The sequence below is a fragment of the Desmodus rotundus genome, chromosome 5, assembly GCF_022682495.2.
Source record: "Desmodus rotundus isolate HL8 chromosome 5, HLdesRot8A.1, whole genome shotgun sequence".
Classification (NCBI taxonomy): Eukaryota; Metazoa; Chordata; class Mammalia; order Chiroptera; family Phyllostomidae; genus Desmodus; species Desmodus rotundus.
Genome location: NC_071391.1, coordinates 23,385,808 through 23,402,529, shown reverse-complemented (window position 1 = coordinate 23,402,529; position 16,722 = coordinate 23,385,808). Strand labels below are relative to the sequence as shown.

General features: G+C 48.7%; 1 protein-coding gene across 4 annotated transcripts in view; it reads right to left on the bottom strand.

The window, feature by feature from the left end:
• The window catches only part of WT1 (WT1 transcription factor), a 48,968-nt gene extending 46,666 nt beyond the window's left edge, over positions 1-2,302 (bottom strand). For 3 of the 4 annotated variants that reach the window (XM_045193937.3, XM_053925585.2, XM_053925586.2), the window contains exon 1: positions 1,148-2,047. In XM_045193937.3, the coding sequence (XP_045049872.2) occupies positions 1,148-1,592 (445 nt within the window). In that variant the 5' untranslated portion in view covers positions 1,593-2,047. Of the gene's footprint in view, positions 1-1,147 lie in introns of all 4 variants that reach the window. The other variant, XM_053925584.2, reaches the window with a different exon arrangement.
• Positions 2,303-16,722: the final 14,420 nt, after the last annotated feature.

Below are 16,722 nucleotides of genomic sequence, written 5' to 3'. Positions count from 1 at the left end.
CCAGCACGCCCTGCAAACAGCACACGCTCTACTTCTGCCACTCCACGCATCCCAGAAACGTCCAAGTCCCTGGGCCCGCGAGAAATTTTGCTCCAGGAAAAGCATCCTCCACTGCGTTTGTAAAGGATTTTCTAAAACACTGAATCAACCCGAATTGGTTTAGGTTCTCAACAGCGGGGTGGGGGGCGGGAACAATTAAAATAAATTTAGAAACCAAACCACTGGGCACGATTGCTTCCGTTCTGGTCCCTGACTGAGAAAGACCAGTGCGGGCGCCAGTGCGGGGCGAGCAAACTAAGGCTGTGTACCTCGATGTTCGATGACAGAAACAAAATAAACCTGTCCTTCTTCTAACACCAAGTCTTGCAAAAATCTCTCCGTGCCTGAGCCCCTCGTTCTTTGAGGGGGAGCCTGAAGCTGGAGCCTTATTTCACCGACTACAGTAGGACCAGGTCCCGCGCCGCTTGGAGCGGGACAGTTGGGTTTCTCATCCAGCCCTGAAGCCCGCGTGGCCGCCACCTGGGCCTAGGAGAGATCCGCTTCCACACTAGGGAGCCACGCGCTGTCACGGACGTAGCTTCGGGAAAGCCACTGAGTAGTTGCTTGCCTGTTCATTGATTCATTCCCGTGTTCCACGGTACCTATCGCGCACCTAACGTGTGCCAACAGTGTATTAAGGGCGAGAGCAGTTCCCGGACATTCTGGCGCTGCGGAGGCAGCACGGGCTGCTCATCTTGTGCTGGTCCCACTCTGAACCCACAGTCTGTCCAAAAAGTCCAATGCCAAGTGACAGTTCGGCGGTGCCTTGAATGACAAAACCTCTTCCCAGGCACACTGCACAGATTCCCCCTTCCCACTCCCAAGGGCATTTGCAGTCCCGGAATCTCCAGGGTTCGGAGGGGCCCCCAGAAGACCTCCCGCCTCAAGCGAACAGCCCGGCTCCCAAGGACGTCAGGAGCGGGTGCCGGAGAGCTCCCCCTCTCCCTGGCCTCCGCTTCCCCAGCGGCTGCTTCCGCTATCCTCACGGTTTCTGGGGCGGCAGCGGGTAAGAGCCAGGGCCTGGGAGGGGGTGGACAGAGTGCGGGCGGGCTACGACGGCCCCCTCGCCACCACCCCGCGCGTAGGGGGCGCTCCCCAGCCTGCTTACCCTGGTTTCGAATCGCGGGCTGGCTTTCGAGACAGCTGGGCAGGTAGGGCGCGTTGGGGAACATCCTGGCCTGGCCAGAGGACGTCTGGCTGGGTGGAGGAGGCCCGAAGGGTCCGTAGCGACAGGCTCCAGCTGTGCCGGTGAACTGGCCCGAGAAGTGGACGGTGAAGGCGCTCAAGCACTGCTCCTCGTGCGGCTCCGCGCCGCCCCAGCTCGGCTCCTGTTTGATGAAGGAGTGAGGCGGCGGCGGCGGCGGGGGTGGTGGCGGAGCCGGCGGAGGAGCAGGACCGCCCAACGAACTGTATGCCGAGGCCCCCGGGGGCGCAAAGTCCAGCACTGGTGCCCACTGCGCGGCGCCGCTCACCGGCAGGGCGCAGCCCCCGCCGCCGCCCAGCGAGGGTACCGCTGGCAGCAGCGCGTTCAGGTCCCGCAAGTCGGAGCCCATTTGCTGCAGTTCAGCCCCGGAGGTCCCCCGACTCCTCAGGTCTTGCCGACGCTCGGTGCTGGACTCGGCCACGCCTAACTTGGCCCAGATGCCCCCCGGTCCCCGGATCCCCGACTGCTCAGGCTGCTGAAGATACCCAGGTCCAGAGCGCAGCGTGTGCGAAGGCGCCGGCTCCAGGATACACGTGGAAGCCGGCTCTGGCGGCAGGAGGAAGTCCAGGATCGCGGTGAAGAGGCGGCGGGGCCCCGGTTCCTGAGCGGCAGGCCCGGCTCTGGGTGGGTGGGTGGGTGAATGTGTGGGAGGGCGGACGGGAATGGGGGAGCGGACAGGCGGTCGGGTTTCGGAGCACACGCGGCTGTGGGCGCTGCCTTGAACTCCTTACCCAAGCTGCCTGGCTGCCCCCAGCTTCCCAAAGCTCAAATAAGAGGGGCCGGCGGCGTGGGAGGAGGAGGAGCCAGGAGTGTCGGCCGCTCCATTCACATCCCAGCCCAGTTGGGTCCAGGCAGTGCGCGCGGCTCCTCGGGGGCGCCCTCGCAGTGAGGGTGGGGGGCGGGCCTGAGGGAGCGTCCCTTTCGGAGACACCCTCCTCTCCTACCTGCCACGCGTTCTCAGCTGGCCTGTGGGACACAACCCTCTCCCCCTCCCCTTCTCGGCCTTCGCCAGCGTGGGCGACTCGAGGCACTGGCGAGTCTCTGCAGGTGAGCAACGAATGTCCCCTCTGCAACTGTGGGTGACGGAGGTAGGGACGGGGTTGTTAATCTAAGAGGGCGGGTTGGAGGGAGGGGCAGGGGGCTCTACGAGGGCGGGAACTTCTGGAAAGCGCTGAGAACTTTCCCGGACTCCAAAGAGGCGGATTCGCTTGCCCGGCGCGCACTGGTGCGGCTCTCACTCTCAGAGCGGTCGATCAGGAATGGTGGTCATAATCTCGGGATCCCTGGGGAGGGCCATGGCCCCGTGTGGGTTCCGGGGGTCAGACTCAAGGCCAATGTGGGTGACTGGAGGGGTTGCTTCAGTTGTGGTAAACAGGGCGTATTTCGACCGTCTAGTAATTGGTTACTTAGTGAGGTTGCCGCCTGCCTAACTTTGTTGTCACCGGCATTTAACCTCCTTTTCCAGTGAGGAGTGAGGATCTAATTCTTCTACGGTGAAGCCGGGAAAATAGTGGCTAGTTGGGGAAAGAAGAACACTCTTAGGGAAGCGCTCACAGCCTCCATCTATTCCTGCCGGAGAATCCTAGCGTCCAGTTTGGGGTTGGGCAGGTTTGGGGTACGAAACCCGTGGAGGGGTGTGGGGTTGGTTTCCGGAGCCGCTCTCTCCCAGCTCTGCTTCCATCCACGGTCGGGAATATCATTCTGGATTCGCAGGGACTGATCAGGAAACGCACGCAAGTTAGGCGGACCAAGGAGGGGAGCCTCCGGAGGCCCACGTTCCAAGCCAGTGCTCGCTCCGTGGGGAGCTCCGAGATCCTGGCATCGCCAAACCACACTCTTCCCTCCACCTAGTCACTCTCTGGGACCCCCTCACTTCAGAGCAAGCGTTTGAGATTTTGTGTTGTTTTCTTTCCAAAATAAGTCAATATCTATCTGGGAACTGACTCTAGGCAACGAGAACCCTGCCTGGAACCCTGGCTGGAGTGTGTTTCAGGGCGCGTGGAAACGCCCAGGACAGCCAGGGGGCGGCGGGGACGGCGCAGCCTGGGACGGCAGGAAGCGGCCGTTCGCCGCCAGGTCTTTTACACCAGGCTGGGCGGGGATGGGGCCCGAAGCTGTCCAGCCAGGCCCCTGTGAAGCGACAGTGAAGGCAGTTAGAGGTTTACAAAGAACGCGAGCGTTTTAAAAGCCTTGACTCACTCTCCGTGTCTGACGCTTCGATTTTAGTTAATTTGCACTGAGTGAATGAAGTAGCCTTGGGTTCCTGCAGCTGACCCAAAGCGTGTGCGGGCTCAGGACCTACACGCTAGGCGCAATTCTCTCCTCTTGGGGTCGCTGGTCCTGGAGGCGCAGGAGACCGTGAGGGCAAAGGTCAGGAACACGCGGTTCCTGCTGGCTCCACCGGCCACTGTTGCGGTTGTGGACACCTTTCTGTGCTACCTGAGTGCCTACCTTTGCTTCGTCTCCACTCAGAAGCGTTTTAAAGTAATGAAAAGGCTCCAGAGGCCCGCTCTTTTTCACCCCTACTCTCTGTGGACCCCCAGCTCCTCGCCCGCAAGCCCCATCTCCCAGCCCGCCGCAGGGCTCGAGGGCTGGACGGAGGGCATCTGCATTTGGTCTTTCTGGTGGAGAAGGGCCCAGCGAGACAAAACTTAGGATACCAAGTTGTCCCTGGAACGCCCCAGACCCCTTCCCCCCCCCCAATTTTATTTCTACTTTGAAGTCGTTTTTCTTAACTAAGACTCTCTCAAGCGCTACAAGGGAAGGAGAATCTTTTATGAAAAGCCAGGGATTTCAATTTCCAAACGAAAGGTCAAGATTGTTTCTCTCTTATTCTCGTTTGCAAGTTTGGGGGGAATATTTGGAAGAGGATCGCGTGAATGTGAGCTTTTGTGTTTCTGAATCACACACAAGGCAAAGGCGTTTAACTCTCGGCCCTTACATTAAAAAGATAAATAAAGGTTTTGCCTAGGAAATGGGTGGGGTGGAGCCAATTGTGGTGCGATTCCCCGTTTCAACCTTGGGGTGCCCCCTTGCCCCGACCTCGTAGTCCGAGGAGGTGGGATCCTGAAACGATCCAGAGTCTCTGAACGCCTACCCCCATCCGCATGCCCGGGAGCCCAGGCAACCCAGGGCCAACGCTGGGGAATCCGCGAACTACTGCGGTTGCAGCGCGCCCACGCTCCCCAGCTCTCCTACCCTTGGGTAACTTCTCTGCGGTTACCCAGACGTCCGCGCCCACCACGCCGCCCTCGGCTGTCTGAGCCGGGCGAAGGGGCGGACAGTTTGGTCGGGAGGAAGGTCCATCTCCCGACAGCCCGGCAGGTAGGCGCTCTGCGGCACCTCCTGTGGGTCGAAGCCTGACCGAAGTCCAGGGGAAACTAGGGCTGTGGAGGCCTAGCCGCACCCTTCTCTCACCCGCCTTCCCACCTCGTCAGCTCCGATACCTGTGGTGCAGAGGATCTTCTTTGCACCACCGATTAGCAGAGATAGAAATTCAACTCCTGGTTCTACATAGGAGGAGACTGAGGCGCAGACGGGGAGGAAAGGCAACTGTAGGGCTCAGTAGTAAGAGCAAGGAATTGGTAGCGGAAGAATGGAGTATCAGTTCCGCCAGGTCACCAACAGCGGTGTAGCCCTAGGCGATTTTCAAAGCCTCTAGGAGCCTCAGTTTCCTAATTGGACAAATGGATAATGTGATGCTATCGCCTACCTCCCGAGGTCGTGAGCGGTAGAGAAGAAGATAGTGCTGGCCTATGTACACAATAAACGTTACAATTTTTTAACTACTATTGTTCAAGGACACGTGGTAAGTTAGTGGTAAAGCCGAGCTGAAACCCAGATCTCCTGACGTCCAGCTCGGGGCTTTACCCACTACCATTCCTCTGCCACTCTAGAGCTAATGGTATGAGGAATGAAGAATGAGGGGAGAGAGAGACGCTGGGAATCTGTGTGGATTTGGACAATCGGCAACGTGCACCCTGGCCTGAAAGGTGCTTAATTATTGCAAGATCAAAAAATCGCGACTGAGTGGGAGGGGGCGGTGAGAACCTATACACCCTCCACTTTGACCCTGGCGCTGTCAGCTGCAGCAGACCAAGTCCTGAGCGCGGCCCTGCAGCCGGCGGCCCCAGGGGCCAGCGCGTACGCCCCGGCCGCGCTCCGGGCGTCACCTCGCGGCTGCCGACAACTGAATAAACACAGCGAAGCGCTGCGATCTGTCAAGAGCTGGGATCGCCTGCCCGCGCCGGGAGGAGCAGGGGCTTTAATGGTGCCTGGCGCAGGGGCCAGCGCCCGGAGTTCCACGCGCAGCATCAGCAGCCTGACCGCTGATGATGCTCTCCGCCCCGCCGACTCCAACTCTTAAGAACCTGCCAACCCCGGGCTGCTGGGCAGGCTTTTAGGCTGCTTTCCAGCCCCATGCTGGCGGTAGAAATCACACTTCTTTAAGTTGAAAAAAATAATAAAGTAAGGGAGGGATTTTGTTATAGTCCAAGCCTAGTCCCCAGCCTGCTCCCTCTGTTAATTTGAAAACTAACTTGATCTTTTGACCAATACCCCCATCGACATTTCAAACTCAATTCTCTGGCTCGGTCTGGAGGCGGCACGCGCTGCCGCTCGCGCAGCGTAAAAATTACCCCCGACCCCCAGCTCGCATCGTTAACCGCCTGTTCCGATGCCACCACGAGATGGTCCCCGAGCTCCCAGAGCGTCCCCAGTGAAAAGATTCAGCAGTGCGGCGTCTATTCTTATACCGTAAATCTTTTTAAATTCTGGAACTAATTATATAGAGGATATGTCTCAATTTGTTCTGCATTAATGCCACAGTGGGGATGGAGGCCGGGCCGTGGCCAGAGCAGATACGTAGGCCCATGAAATTGATGAACTGAGAGTTGCTTCCAGTCCTGAGCACACCATCTGGAATTCCAGTCTGAGGTTACAATTAGAACTCCTGACCCCAGATTCAACTTTGCAAACAACAGGGGAAAAATGGGGAAAAGGAAAAAAAAAAAAAACACCCTGTTTATTCTGCACCTGTAAAAAAAAAAATCCCCACACAATCTTAAAATCTTTCTATCTCAGAAAACTCTTTCCAAGTATTTCTTTTGTGTTTTTTAACCTATAAAAGATAATGGAACATATTTTATAGACTGGATTTTATCTTATCCCCTTTCTCCCAGCTGCACTCAGTTTAATAGTTGTCAGTTTTTCCTCAGTGTTGGATTTAATTATATAGGACCAAAGTATTCCTCAGTAAGTTAGCTTGCTAAATATTGTCACTTTTGTGATTCGGCCTTTGAGAAAGAGCTTAATTACAGAAATCTATCTGGATCTAGGAACTTTTTTGACGGTTGCTCTAGCTTAACTGTAATCAGAGATTTTATTTGTGTTCTAATTTTATTTGTGTTTTAAATTGGTCGGGCCAATTTCTTCCCTCTTTCTTTAGTAACACGCTGCTTTATTTTCCTCTCGCTTTGACCCCCTGAAGAAACGAAGGACCCGGCTGTACCGGGGAATCTGTTAAATTTATTAGCATAAATGCTTAGACAAAACGAGATATAAATCATTCAGATGTACTAAGCCATAAAGTATCCCAATGAAGTCAGTCAGTCCCTCTGCAGGGTCCTAGTGTATAAAGGTTCATATAAAACAAGTTATCAGTATTATCTTTCAAACTAAATATATGTTGCAAAAATACCCAAATGCCAAGTTAGGAATATGGGGGCGGCAGCAGGGCAGGAAGAGGATATTCTTTAGAGGAGCCTGTTGGCATGGTGGTGGTGCTTCGAAAAGTACAGCAGAAAATGAAAACTCAGCCGTTTGCATTTTGAATACAGTATTCAGTAGGCAAGTTTTTTAAAAAGAAAGATATGCGGGATATATTTGATGGGAAGCAAAGAAATAAGGAAAGAAGAGATACGGAAACAGGGAAAGAATTGAGAGCAAAAGGCGCTGCTTTCTGTATAATGCATTTTTGTGCAAAGGTCAGATTAGTTTTTTTAAAAATCTACTCAGGAGAGGCACTGGCTCTTCGTACAGATAACGGATGAGCCCTTAGTGAAGAGCCACCTGGGCCTTCGTCTGCAAACCCGGATACGCAGCTGGTCCGCAGACGGATGTGTATTCACTAGGGGTGGACGAGGAATAAAGGGGTGGAGAGTGAGGAAGGAGAGTTGCCAGAATTCCTAGCAGAGGTTTATCAAGACAAGAAGTTTAAGGAGCAAGGACTCACAAAGATCATTATCACAGCTCTCCGTAAATCTTGGCAAATCAGGCATTCTTTGCCTTTTAGAAATGATTGTTCTGAAGCTTTTTTTTTTAAAAAAAATTAGGACAACTACCATAGAAAGGGAAGAGTTGCCCCCTTTAGGTGCCACCAATTCATTCAGCATGCAGCAACTATTCATTGACACTTGCTCTGTGCCATGCATTGTGGCAGGGACTGGGAATGTAGCAATAACAGGACAGGTTTGCCCTGTTTGCAGAGCTTACATTTCAGTAGGAATGACAAATTACAAGCAAACAAGTCAGATACTTTCAGATAGGATAACCACTCTAAAGGAACAAGATCCACTGGACCAGAGAATGATGTAAGACGAGACATATTGCTCTCCCTTTTTACCACCCTCTATCCACACTGCCCCACTTTAGTGAGTTTACCAAGTATCCCACCCTGCTGTCCAGACGCAGGAAGGATCTGAAGGATTTGGAATGCCTGAGCTGGGTAAATTCCCGCCCACGAGTGGCTGGACTTTATGGAATCAGGAGGCATCTCTTTAGATAGAGCTGGGTTAAAATCGCCACCACCATCTGAGTGATCCTAGAAGTTACTTAACCTCTGAAAAATTCAATTTTCTCCTCACGATAAAAATAACAACAGCACCTATTCAAGTCGTGAGAACCAGGTGAGGTAAGGCATGTAATTACTTAGCCCATTGGAGGAAGCACTCAATAAATGGTGGTTGTTTTTTATGTTGACGTAGATTCTGCTTTTCTTTGCTTCTAATTAATGGATGAGTTCTAGACTTAGTATCATTCGTGTGAGCTAAGAAAAGGTAGCAATCTTTGTTCTTGTTGGATCGGAGAGAAGGGCAGGAAGAAAAGCCCTTTGCCAAGGAGTCTGACCTTAAGCAAGACTGTTGCTGCCTTGAAGTAAATTGAAATCATTTGTCCTAGACCCAGGCTCTGTAACAGGAAATGTGTGTCTTTGCTTCAAAATCAAACCTAGATTCTTTCCTTTCAGTGCCGAAGGCTATAGGTTAACTTCAACTTGCGAAGTTGAGGATTGCATTGTTCCTCCCAGCCACGTTTCAGGTGTGCAGCCTGGTCCAGAATAAGACTCTTGGGCTAGGTATAAAAACACCTGGGCTCACTCAGATCCTGCCCCTTGGTGCTCATGGTTTTGGGGAACTAACTTAAGCTGTCGATTTTTCAGTTCCCTTATCGATAAAGTGAAGATAATGGTAAAAATGAAATAAATCATACAGAGATTGGAAAACCAGAGAGGGCTAGGCAATGCAGAGAACCATCCGGATGATCTGCAACATGGGAACTGACCATGGAAAGGAATATACTGGGAGTGCTGGGTACACTGTTTGCTCTCATGGGTCTTCATTTGTGAAGTGAACTTAGTACCTTTCTCATGGGGCTGACGTGAGACTTGAATGAGATACATGTGGACTTTAGGAACAGTACTTGGCATAGAGTATATGCAGCCTGACTGTTGCTGTCTCTGTTACTGTTACCCTTCTCTAGCCATCTTCCTGGGCCCAGAGCTGAGCCTTATGTTTCACAACCATAGTTTCTTACTCTGCAAGTACAGAACAGGACAAAGAGCAGGGCTTAGCAATCAGATGGTGGGGATTTAAGTTCTCCTCTGCTACTTATTTTCTGTTTGACTTTGGGTGACTTCTACATTTCCTCTGAGCCCTAATTTTCATAACTGTAAAATGAGGCTAATGATACTTTCACCTCAATGAGTTATTTTGGGAACAAATTAACACAACACATCTAAAGTGCCTCCATGGTGCCTGAATGTAGTCAGAAATCAACCAATGGTAGTTATTCAATTTTCCGTTTGTCTATCAGAGAATATTAACTGACTTCCCCAAAACAGATCAGCCATCGAGAACTTGAATGTGAGCATGCACAAAAACAGATTCCCATCGTCATTTATACTCGCTGGTACCACCTTCATATATGAAAAACTTTGCCACCAAGGCATGGACAATGTTTCCTTTTTCACTAGGAACCCTTTAGACTAATAGTTAGAATCCCATTTATTTCCACTAAATTTCCTTGCAAAATATCCAGCCTATATCAAGGACTTTGGTAATCCCATGTTTTTCAAAATAAGCAGGAAACTGTTTTCAGCCAATGGAGAGAAAAAAACAGCTTGACTCTCTTCCTGGAGTTGCCACATAGTATTTATTAATAGCTTTGTAAACAGGCTTGAACATAGTATCAGCTAGCTGCTCAAGATATTACAAAAGTTTATGAGAAGTTGCTTAGGAAAAACAAGATAGAGTCATTAGAAATCTGATACTGGTCAATAGTGCATTTATTCCAAGTCTCCATAAATCACAAACCAATGAAACTTCTATTGTGATCACTGTTCCAGATCTGAGGGGTCCCCCCTCCCCTTGGGTAGAAATTAAATACATTTAAGAAAGCCCAAGTTGTTTTTTTCTCTATGGATACAGAGGCTAATTACAAAATTTCCCAAGAGATAATCTATATATTAAACCTTAATCGACAGATGTGACACACGATAAGAAAGAAACACATAACTTTGATTCGCTATTTAATGCACATGTTTATCTTTAATTATCCCCAACCTGGGAATGGAGTGGCTGCTGTTGTCTGTTGTATTTATTATTCATTTCTAGACTGACACCACATTTTGATTTTGCCCAACAGTCTCAGTTGAAGCTGTTCTCCCAGTTTAATTATTAATGGTTCTCCTTTTACTCCCAAAAGTGTCCTGGTACTTTCTTTTTTGTTTTTAAAAAATATTTTATTTTATTTTATTTTTAGAGAGAGGGGAAGGGAGGGAGAAAGAGGGAGAGAAACATGGATTGGTTGCCTCTCTTATGCGCCCTGACTGGGGACAGAACCCAAAACCCAGGACTGAGCCCTGACGAGGAATCTGATCAGCCACCTTTCACTTTGCAGGACAACACCCACCCATTGAGCCACACTGGTTAGGGCCCAGGTGTGATCCTGGTACTTTTCATGGTAAATGATAAGGACTCCACTTGCTTAACATTTTATTTTATAAAAAAGACAGACTTAAGAAAGCCATTAGAGCAAAGGTAAAGACACGAGTTAAGTGAATCCAGTTAGAAGAGGAGAAGATTGGATTAATATTAAAAATAAAAGGATGAGGATGGTTATCGTAATCGAGCATAACACTTAGTTTTGAGGTGCGTGAGAGCCAAGTCAAAAAGGGAAACTAAAACTAGTTACATATCTCTCACTACGCAACAGCAGGAAAACAAAACAGTTTTTCAAGAGAGACAAACTTTTAAGACGAAACTCCAGGAACCTGCCTCACTGGTCTTTCTCGAAGCGTCAGCAGATGACGGTTAGTGGCTGTGACTTCAACAACAGCCTTTCAAAAGATGCGGAGACGTTCTCTGACTGATGGTTTCTCATGTCAACCCAATGGGATAGTATTGAAATTACAGCTCTGTAAAGTTTTTTCTAAGAAGAGAGAGGCAGGAATATAGTCCCTTTTCATAGTTTCCTGGGGATCCAACCTGATTCAAATGAACCTGATATGTTAATTTTCAGAAACTCCCAACTGATCATTTTGAAAATAGCTTTTATTTGTTAATCATGGGATAACTTTGAACATGTAGCAAAACATGGCTAAGAACCTGACCCTTGTCCTTCGGAATCTGTGACCCATTTTGGAGAGAGCCCTAGGGCAGTGGTTCTTAACTGAGGTGATTTGTCCCCTGAGGGACATCTGGAAGTGTGTAGAGACACCTGTGACTGGCACAACTCAGTGGGGGTAGGAACCTGGGGCTGCTGCCTTCTCCTGTGTGGAGACCAGGGACGCTGCTGAATGCTCCTTACTGCACAGGGCAGTCCCCGCACAGCAAAGGTTTATCCAGCCTAACAGGCCAATAGTGCCGAGGCTGAGAAACCCTGCTCTAGGGGCTTCCAGGGAAGATTGTGTCTAGCTGGGATAGAAAGAAGAAAGCCTCACAGAGGAGGGGGCTTTGAGTTGCATTCCCCAACCCCACCCAGTGGAGCTGGACGATACGTCCTTCCCAGGCTCAAACGGTGGTAGGAACAGAAGTAGGCAGGTGAGAAGAGGCAAGGCGTGTTGTAGGGAAGGCAGTTCACACCAGGAATGGTGTGTAAACCAAGCTAGAAAAGAGGGAGAATCCATGTGGAGCAGTAAGGAAAAAAAAAACAGAATACATGCAAATTTAGGGCAAACAGTTTCTGCTCTGATGTTATGCTCCAAGATCCTTAAATATTGCTAGTGTTGTTTTTTTTTTCAACCACACAAATCAAAGGCAGCATAAACTTTTATGTTCACGAAGATCATCTCTTGAACACAGGCTTGTGGGGTATAGACGGATAGGCACATATTTTGCTTCCTCTCCCCCACACCATTTTTCACCACTTACATAGTAGAGATTCCTTGGAACTCAGTTTTATATCACATTAAATTTAAAAAATGTGTGCGTACGTAAAAATATAACCTATCAAGGCACAGAAAATTCTGAACCGCTGCTGTAATTAATAGGACATTGTAAGAATCACCATTAAGAAATATTATTCTGACCTGGTTCACCATGTCACGCTGCAGACTGTCTTTTCTGTGAATCATGGACCGCTTTGTGAGAACGGACTACGAAGTTGGGTCCCTCGACACTAGCCAGCTAGCCCCTCGAAGTTCAGCCAGGAGTGGGACAAAACCCTTCTCGCCGTGTTGACATGTTTACTTCTGGCGTCGAAAAAATACTGTGGCTGCTGCCCAATTCAGTTTTCCAGGCCATTCGATCTCCCCTCTATTGCCTGGAGACGTATATTTTATCCTTTCCTTTGATGATTCACAAATAAATTAGCACGATCCACTAAGGTCTGCCACCATCTATGCGTTCCTGGAGAAATCCGAGATGTTGAAAAATGATTGAGATTTATTGTATCCCAATACTTTCTTCTTAAGAACCAAATAAATAGCAGCAGCTAGTTTCTATACCTGACATATTTATTGCCGTGTTCCCTCCGAGCACTTCCCATTGTCTTGTGTTCTCACACATTGTTTTCACAAATTGTGTTTTGAAAGAAATTCAGGCCAGAGAAACAAGATGTTATCTTTTGGAAAGGATGAGGCCACTCTCATGGAAGAGGATAATCCATTCAGAGGCCCAAACAGCCAACGTACTCCGGTGGGTGAGATAAATCCAGAGGATGCGAATCCAGGGTTTTGCACTGGGGCCTTGAAGTTAGTAGGAACCATTTAGTTGTATTCCAAATAAACACAATGTATCATTATTATCATTGGATAAGCAGGAACATCTGTTAGTTCAATTTCATCCTGTTTCCTTAAGGCAACTGGGCTACACTGAGACAGTTCTAATTAAGTCTATCCCACATGGATGGATCCGCGATGGGTGGGTAACGCCGAAGCTGCTCCTTGGTCATCTCTGTTTGAAAACAAGATTTGAAAAGGGAAAAAAAAAAAATCCCCCTGCTCGTTTCAGAGGGGTCACATGCGTGGAGGGTCCCCGGGGCCTCCCTCTGAACTCTGTCAACAGAATCATTTTCAAAAGATGAGAATATTTTGGGCAGCTGGCCTTCTTTGTTTTAAAAGAAATGTACGTGCTCTAAGTATTTATTTGGGGCAAGAGGAATCTAAACAAATACCAAGAAGTTACTCATCACCTCCTCTCCCCAGGTATCACTCAGTTCACTCAGGATCCATAGTTCTCAACAGGTTGTATCAGCAGTTTGCAGCAGCTTTCAGTGGCAAGGGACTTTAAAAGAAGCTGGTAGTCCTCCCCCTCATTTTCCAGATGAGTTGCCCGCGATTACAAAGCTAGTAAGTGGCAGAGCTTTCTCTAAGGCCAGGCCTGTGGGAGGAGAGAGCCAACTTTCTGTAATAGCGTTCATTCATTGGCATTTACCGAGGGCCTATTACAGGCCCAGTTACCACACCGGAGATACGCAGCCCTTGCTCTCAGCTTGCGTGCAGTCTGGCTGTGCAGTAGAACTTGGTCACAGTCACAGCAGGATGTGGACGTTCTGCTATAAAAAGTATCCTTGTAGCAACCCTCACTTACAACAAGCCAAAGAATTCACTTCAGTTCCTCTCATTGGTAATCACAGAGACTAAAGGCGTTAAGTTTCACAGAGAAGGCCTCTGGTGGGTTTGTAATTAGCTAATCACAATATGTTTAAAATTAGGAAAGCATCATTGTATGTCCCAGAGGCCCAGACATGTAAAGATACCTAGCATGCTGACAGCATCTTTTTGCTAGAATCAGTCAGTGATACCTCACGAGAGGTTTAGCAACAAGGAGACCCCAAGGGGGAGCTCTTCTGGTTTGGAACTGAACTGAAGCGACTGGCTGATGGAACTCAAAAGCACAACAAGCCTTTAGAGCTGCATTTAGTAGTGTAATCAAAAAGGAAGATAACCAGAAAGCCACAAAGAAACCATTAATCCTCTCCACTCTGTATTTTTGTGGCCGGTTTAATGCTGATGAAATCCTGACATCATTTAGGACTGGGGGTGGGGGGCGCCCGCACTTGGGGGGGATGAGTGAGTGTTACACAATGTGCAAACATCACAGACATCTACCAAACAAGTTCCAAGACGTAAAACAAAAAAGATTTCCTCCTAGTTTAATTCCCAAGGGACCTGAAAAGCATTTCAAACGTGTCCAGTAAGACATTAAAAATAATTATTCCAGAGAGTAATCACTCCCTTTGTTGTTTTAATGTATTTTTGTCTACAAACAAGAGAAGTTTTCTAAACTGCTGGGCTGGCTTACTTTGAAAGGTCTCTAGAACAAAAGTACTTTGGGTGACCCCAGGATACCTGGCAACAGTAACCAAGGATGTGGATGAGGCTGAGAAAGATAAAAACAGATGATGCACTTTTTGAAGTCAGACCTAAAATATTGTATAATTAAAACAGGGTACAGTGAGGAAGCTTAGAAACAAAGAAATAATCCCATCAGGAAAATTAGCAAGCTTATTTAAAAGAAGGTTCAATACGATTTCTTTAAAGCATACTATAAAATTACTCTTTACGTTCCCCAGATGGCCCTGTGGGGTGACTTTTTTATGTAATTAGAATTAGCTTTCCTTCTTTCCTCCTTCTTCCCTCCTCCTCTTTCTCTTCTTCTCATAATAATAGTTATTATTATTGTTGTTATTATTATTATCCATGATTACTGAGTACCTAGGCTCTCTCATACTCTCTCTACTTCTCATAACAACCGTTTTAGTTACAGGTTATTATCAACATTCCTGAGATGAGGAAATAGGTGCTGGGAGGCGTGGCTTGCCCGCCGTTACCGCTGAGAACGCGGTAACTCCAGAGCAGCGGCCATGATTTTGGATGGTACAGCATCAGAATTCTGGAAGGAAGTGAAGTGGAAAACCTTCCCCTTGGCATAGCTTATCCTCAGAATCAAACTCACTCCCCGGCCCAGTCAGGACAAGGCCCACAGACCAAAGTGAAATGAGATTGCTTTTGCCACAGAATCTGCTTCCGCCAGTGTTTACTAAAGTCTGACCCACCCACTTCCTGTGTGTATCAAATTCTAGCATTACCCTGCTTCCTACAATGGCTGTGTCCCTGAAATTATTATATATTTTTTGTAAATACAGTGAATAATAGCGTCAGGGTACTGCGGGGGAGTTGCTATGAGGTTGCTATTTCAAGGAATCCTAAAGTTGTTTTTCCCTTTCTGATTCATTCTGCTTTGCTCTCTCTTTCCAAACTCGAATTTTCATTTGCCAGGATTGAAGAGAGAGCAGGGGTGAAATGTTCAAGCGCACCAGTGTCGTATCTAAATAAAGCAGGAGGCAGCTCGACTGAAGGGTCCAATTAGTTTTTAACCAAAGTGGCTCTCAAAAACTCTCAGAGCCAGGCCGTTTCTGATGGTCACGGGAAGAAGAAAATGCAGCTTTGTGAAGACATGTCTTCGTGGGCACACACACATTTCTGACATTCCCTGAGCGGGCCCTTCTCACTTTTACCTTTTTCTAAAAAGCAATGTTTTCACACATCCTCTCCCATCCACCCCCCTTCCCCCATTCCCAATCACCCAACAATCTCAAAGTCTTGAGCTAAAGGGACAAAGAAAAAAAGAAGATGATTTCACAGGGGCACATTGGTACCTTCTGGTTGTATTAAAGGAAGAACTCCATCGAGGTGGACTCCCTGGAGCGTCTCATGCGCTGGCAGGAGATAGGGGTTAATGAACTACCCCAGGCTGGGAGTCAGGTGCTCAAAGGCTGAAACAGCTCTGCCTGGCCAGGCGCCTTAGGAAGACCGCCACGGAGCCTCAGGTAGGTATTTGGGATCACGGCTTTTCTCAGAAATGCATCTTGGTTCCAGCTTCCCCTTTATCTCTGGCAAAGAGCATCATGATCGTGGCCCAAGGATTGCGGGTGGAACTTGGAACCGGCTGCCAGAGGATGCCCCACCCTACCCATCAGGATCCCACCCAAAAAGCAAGAGCAGCCCTCTCAAAGCAAGCCATGCATCAGGGGCCAGGCACCAAGCTTCCCTGCTTGGCTCAGTTTTCCTTTGCACCCCTTCAAGATCCACCAGTGAGGCTGTGAGGTTTATGAAGGGTGGCATCCTGGCCATTTGGGTCATTTGGCCCCTTTGAAGAGTGGGCAGCTCTTGGCAGGCTAGCAATGGCACAACGATAATAATAATAAATAATAACCACCTTTAATGAGCGCTAGTTAAATGACTGGCACTGCAATAAGTATTTTCTTGGATTATCTCATTTGATCCTCACAGAAACTCTGGGAGAAGAGTCATATAAACATCCCCATTTTGCATGTGAGGCACAGAGTGCTAGTCATCTATCCAAAGTTTCACAGCTGGAAAATCCCAGAGCTGGGATATGTGCTCAGTTTGATGTGATTCTAAAGCCGTTTGTCACCACTTACGGCCACCAAGGAGTGACATTGTCTATTGATTATCCAGGCATCTGTGTCAGTTAGGTCCTGCAGGAAAACAGAAGACATACTCCGATGGGGTAACTGCGGAATGTTTCAGTAAGTGTCTATTTTTAGAAGTGTGGGCAGGGTTAAGGGAAACCTACAAGGGGTGGTAAAGCCCCCAGACTCTAGACACTGCAGGGAGCCTGTTGCCATCCCTGGGGCTGAGAGAGGGGCTGAGAGAGGGGCAAAGGGAGGGAATGCCTCCTGGATCCCAGATAGAGGAGATGAAGTTGTTGCAGACCATATTATCAGAACACTGACCT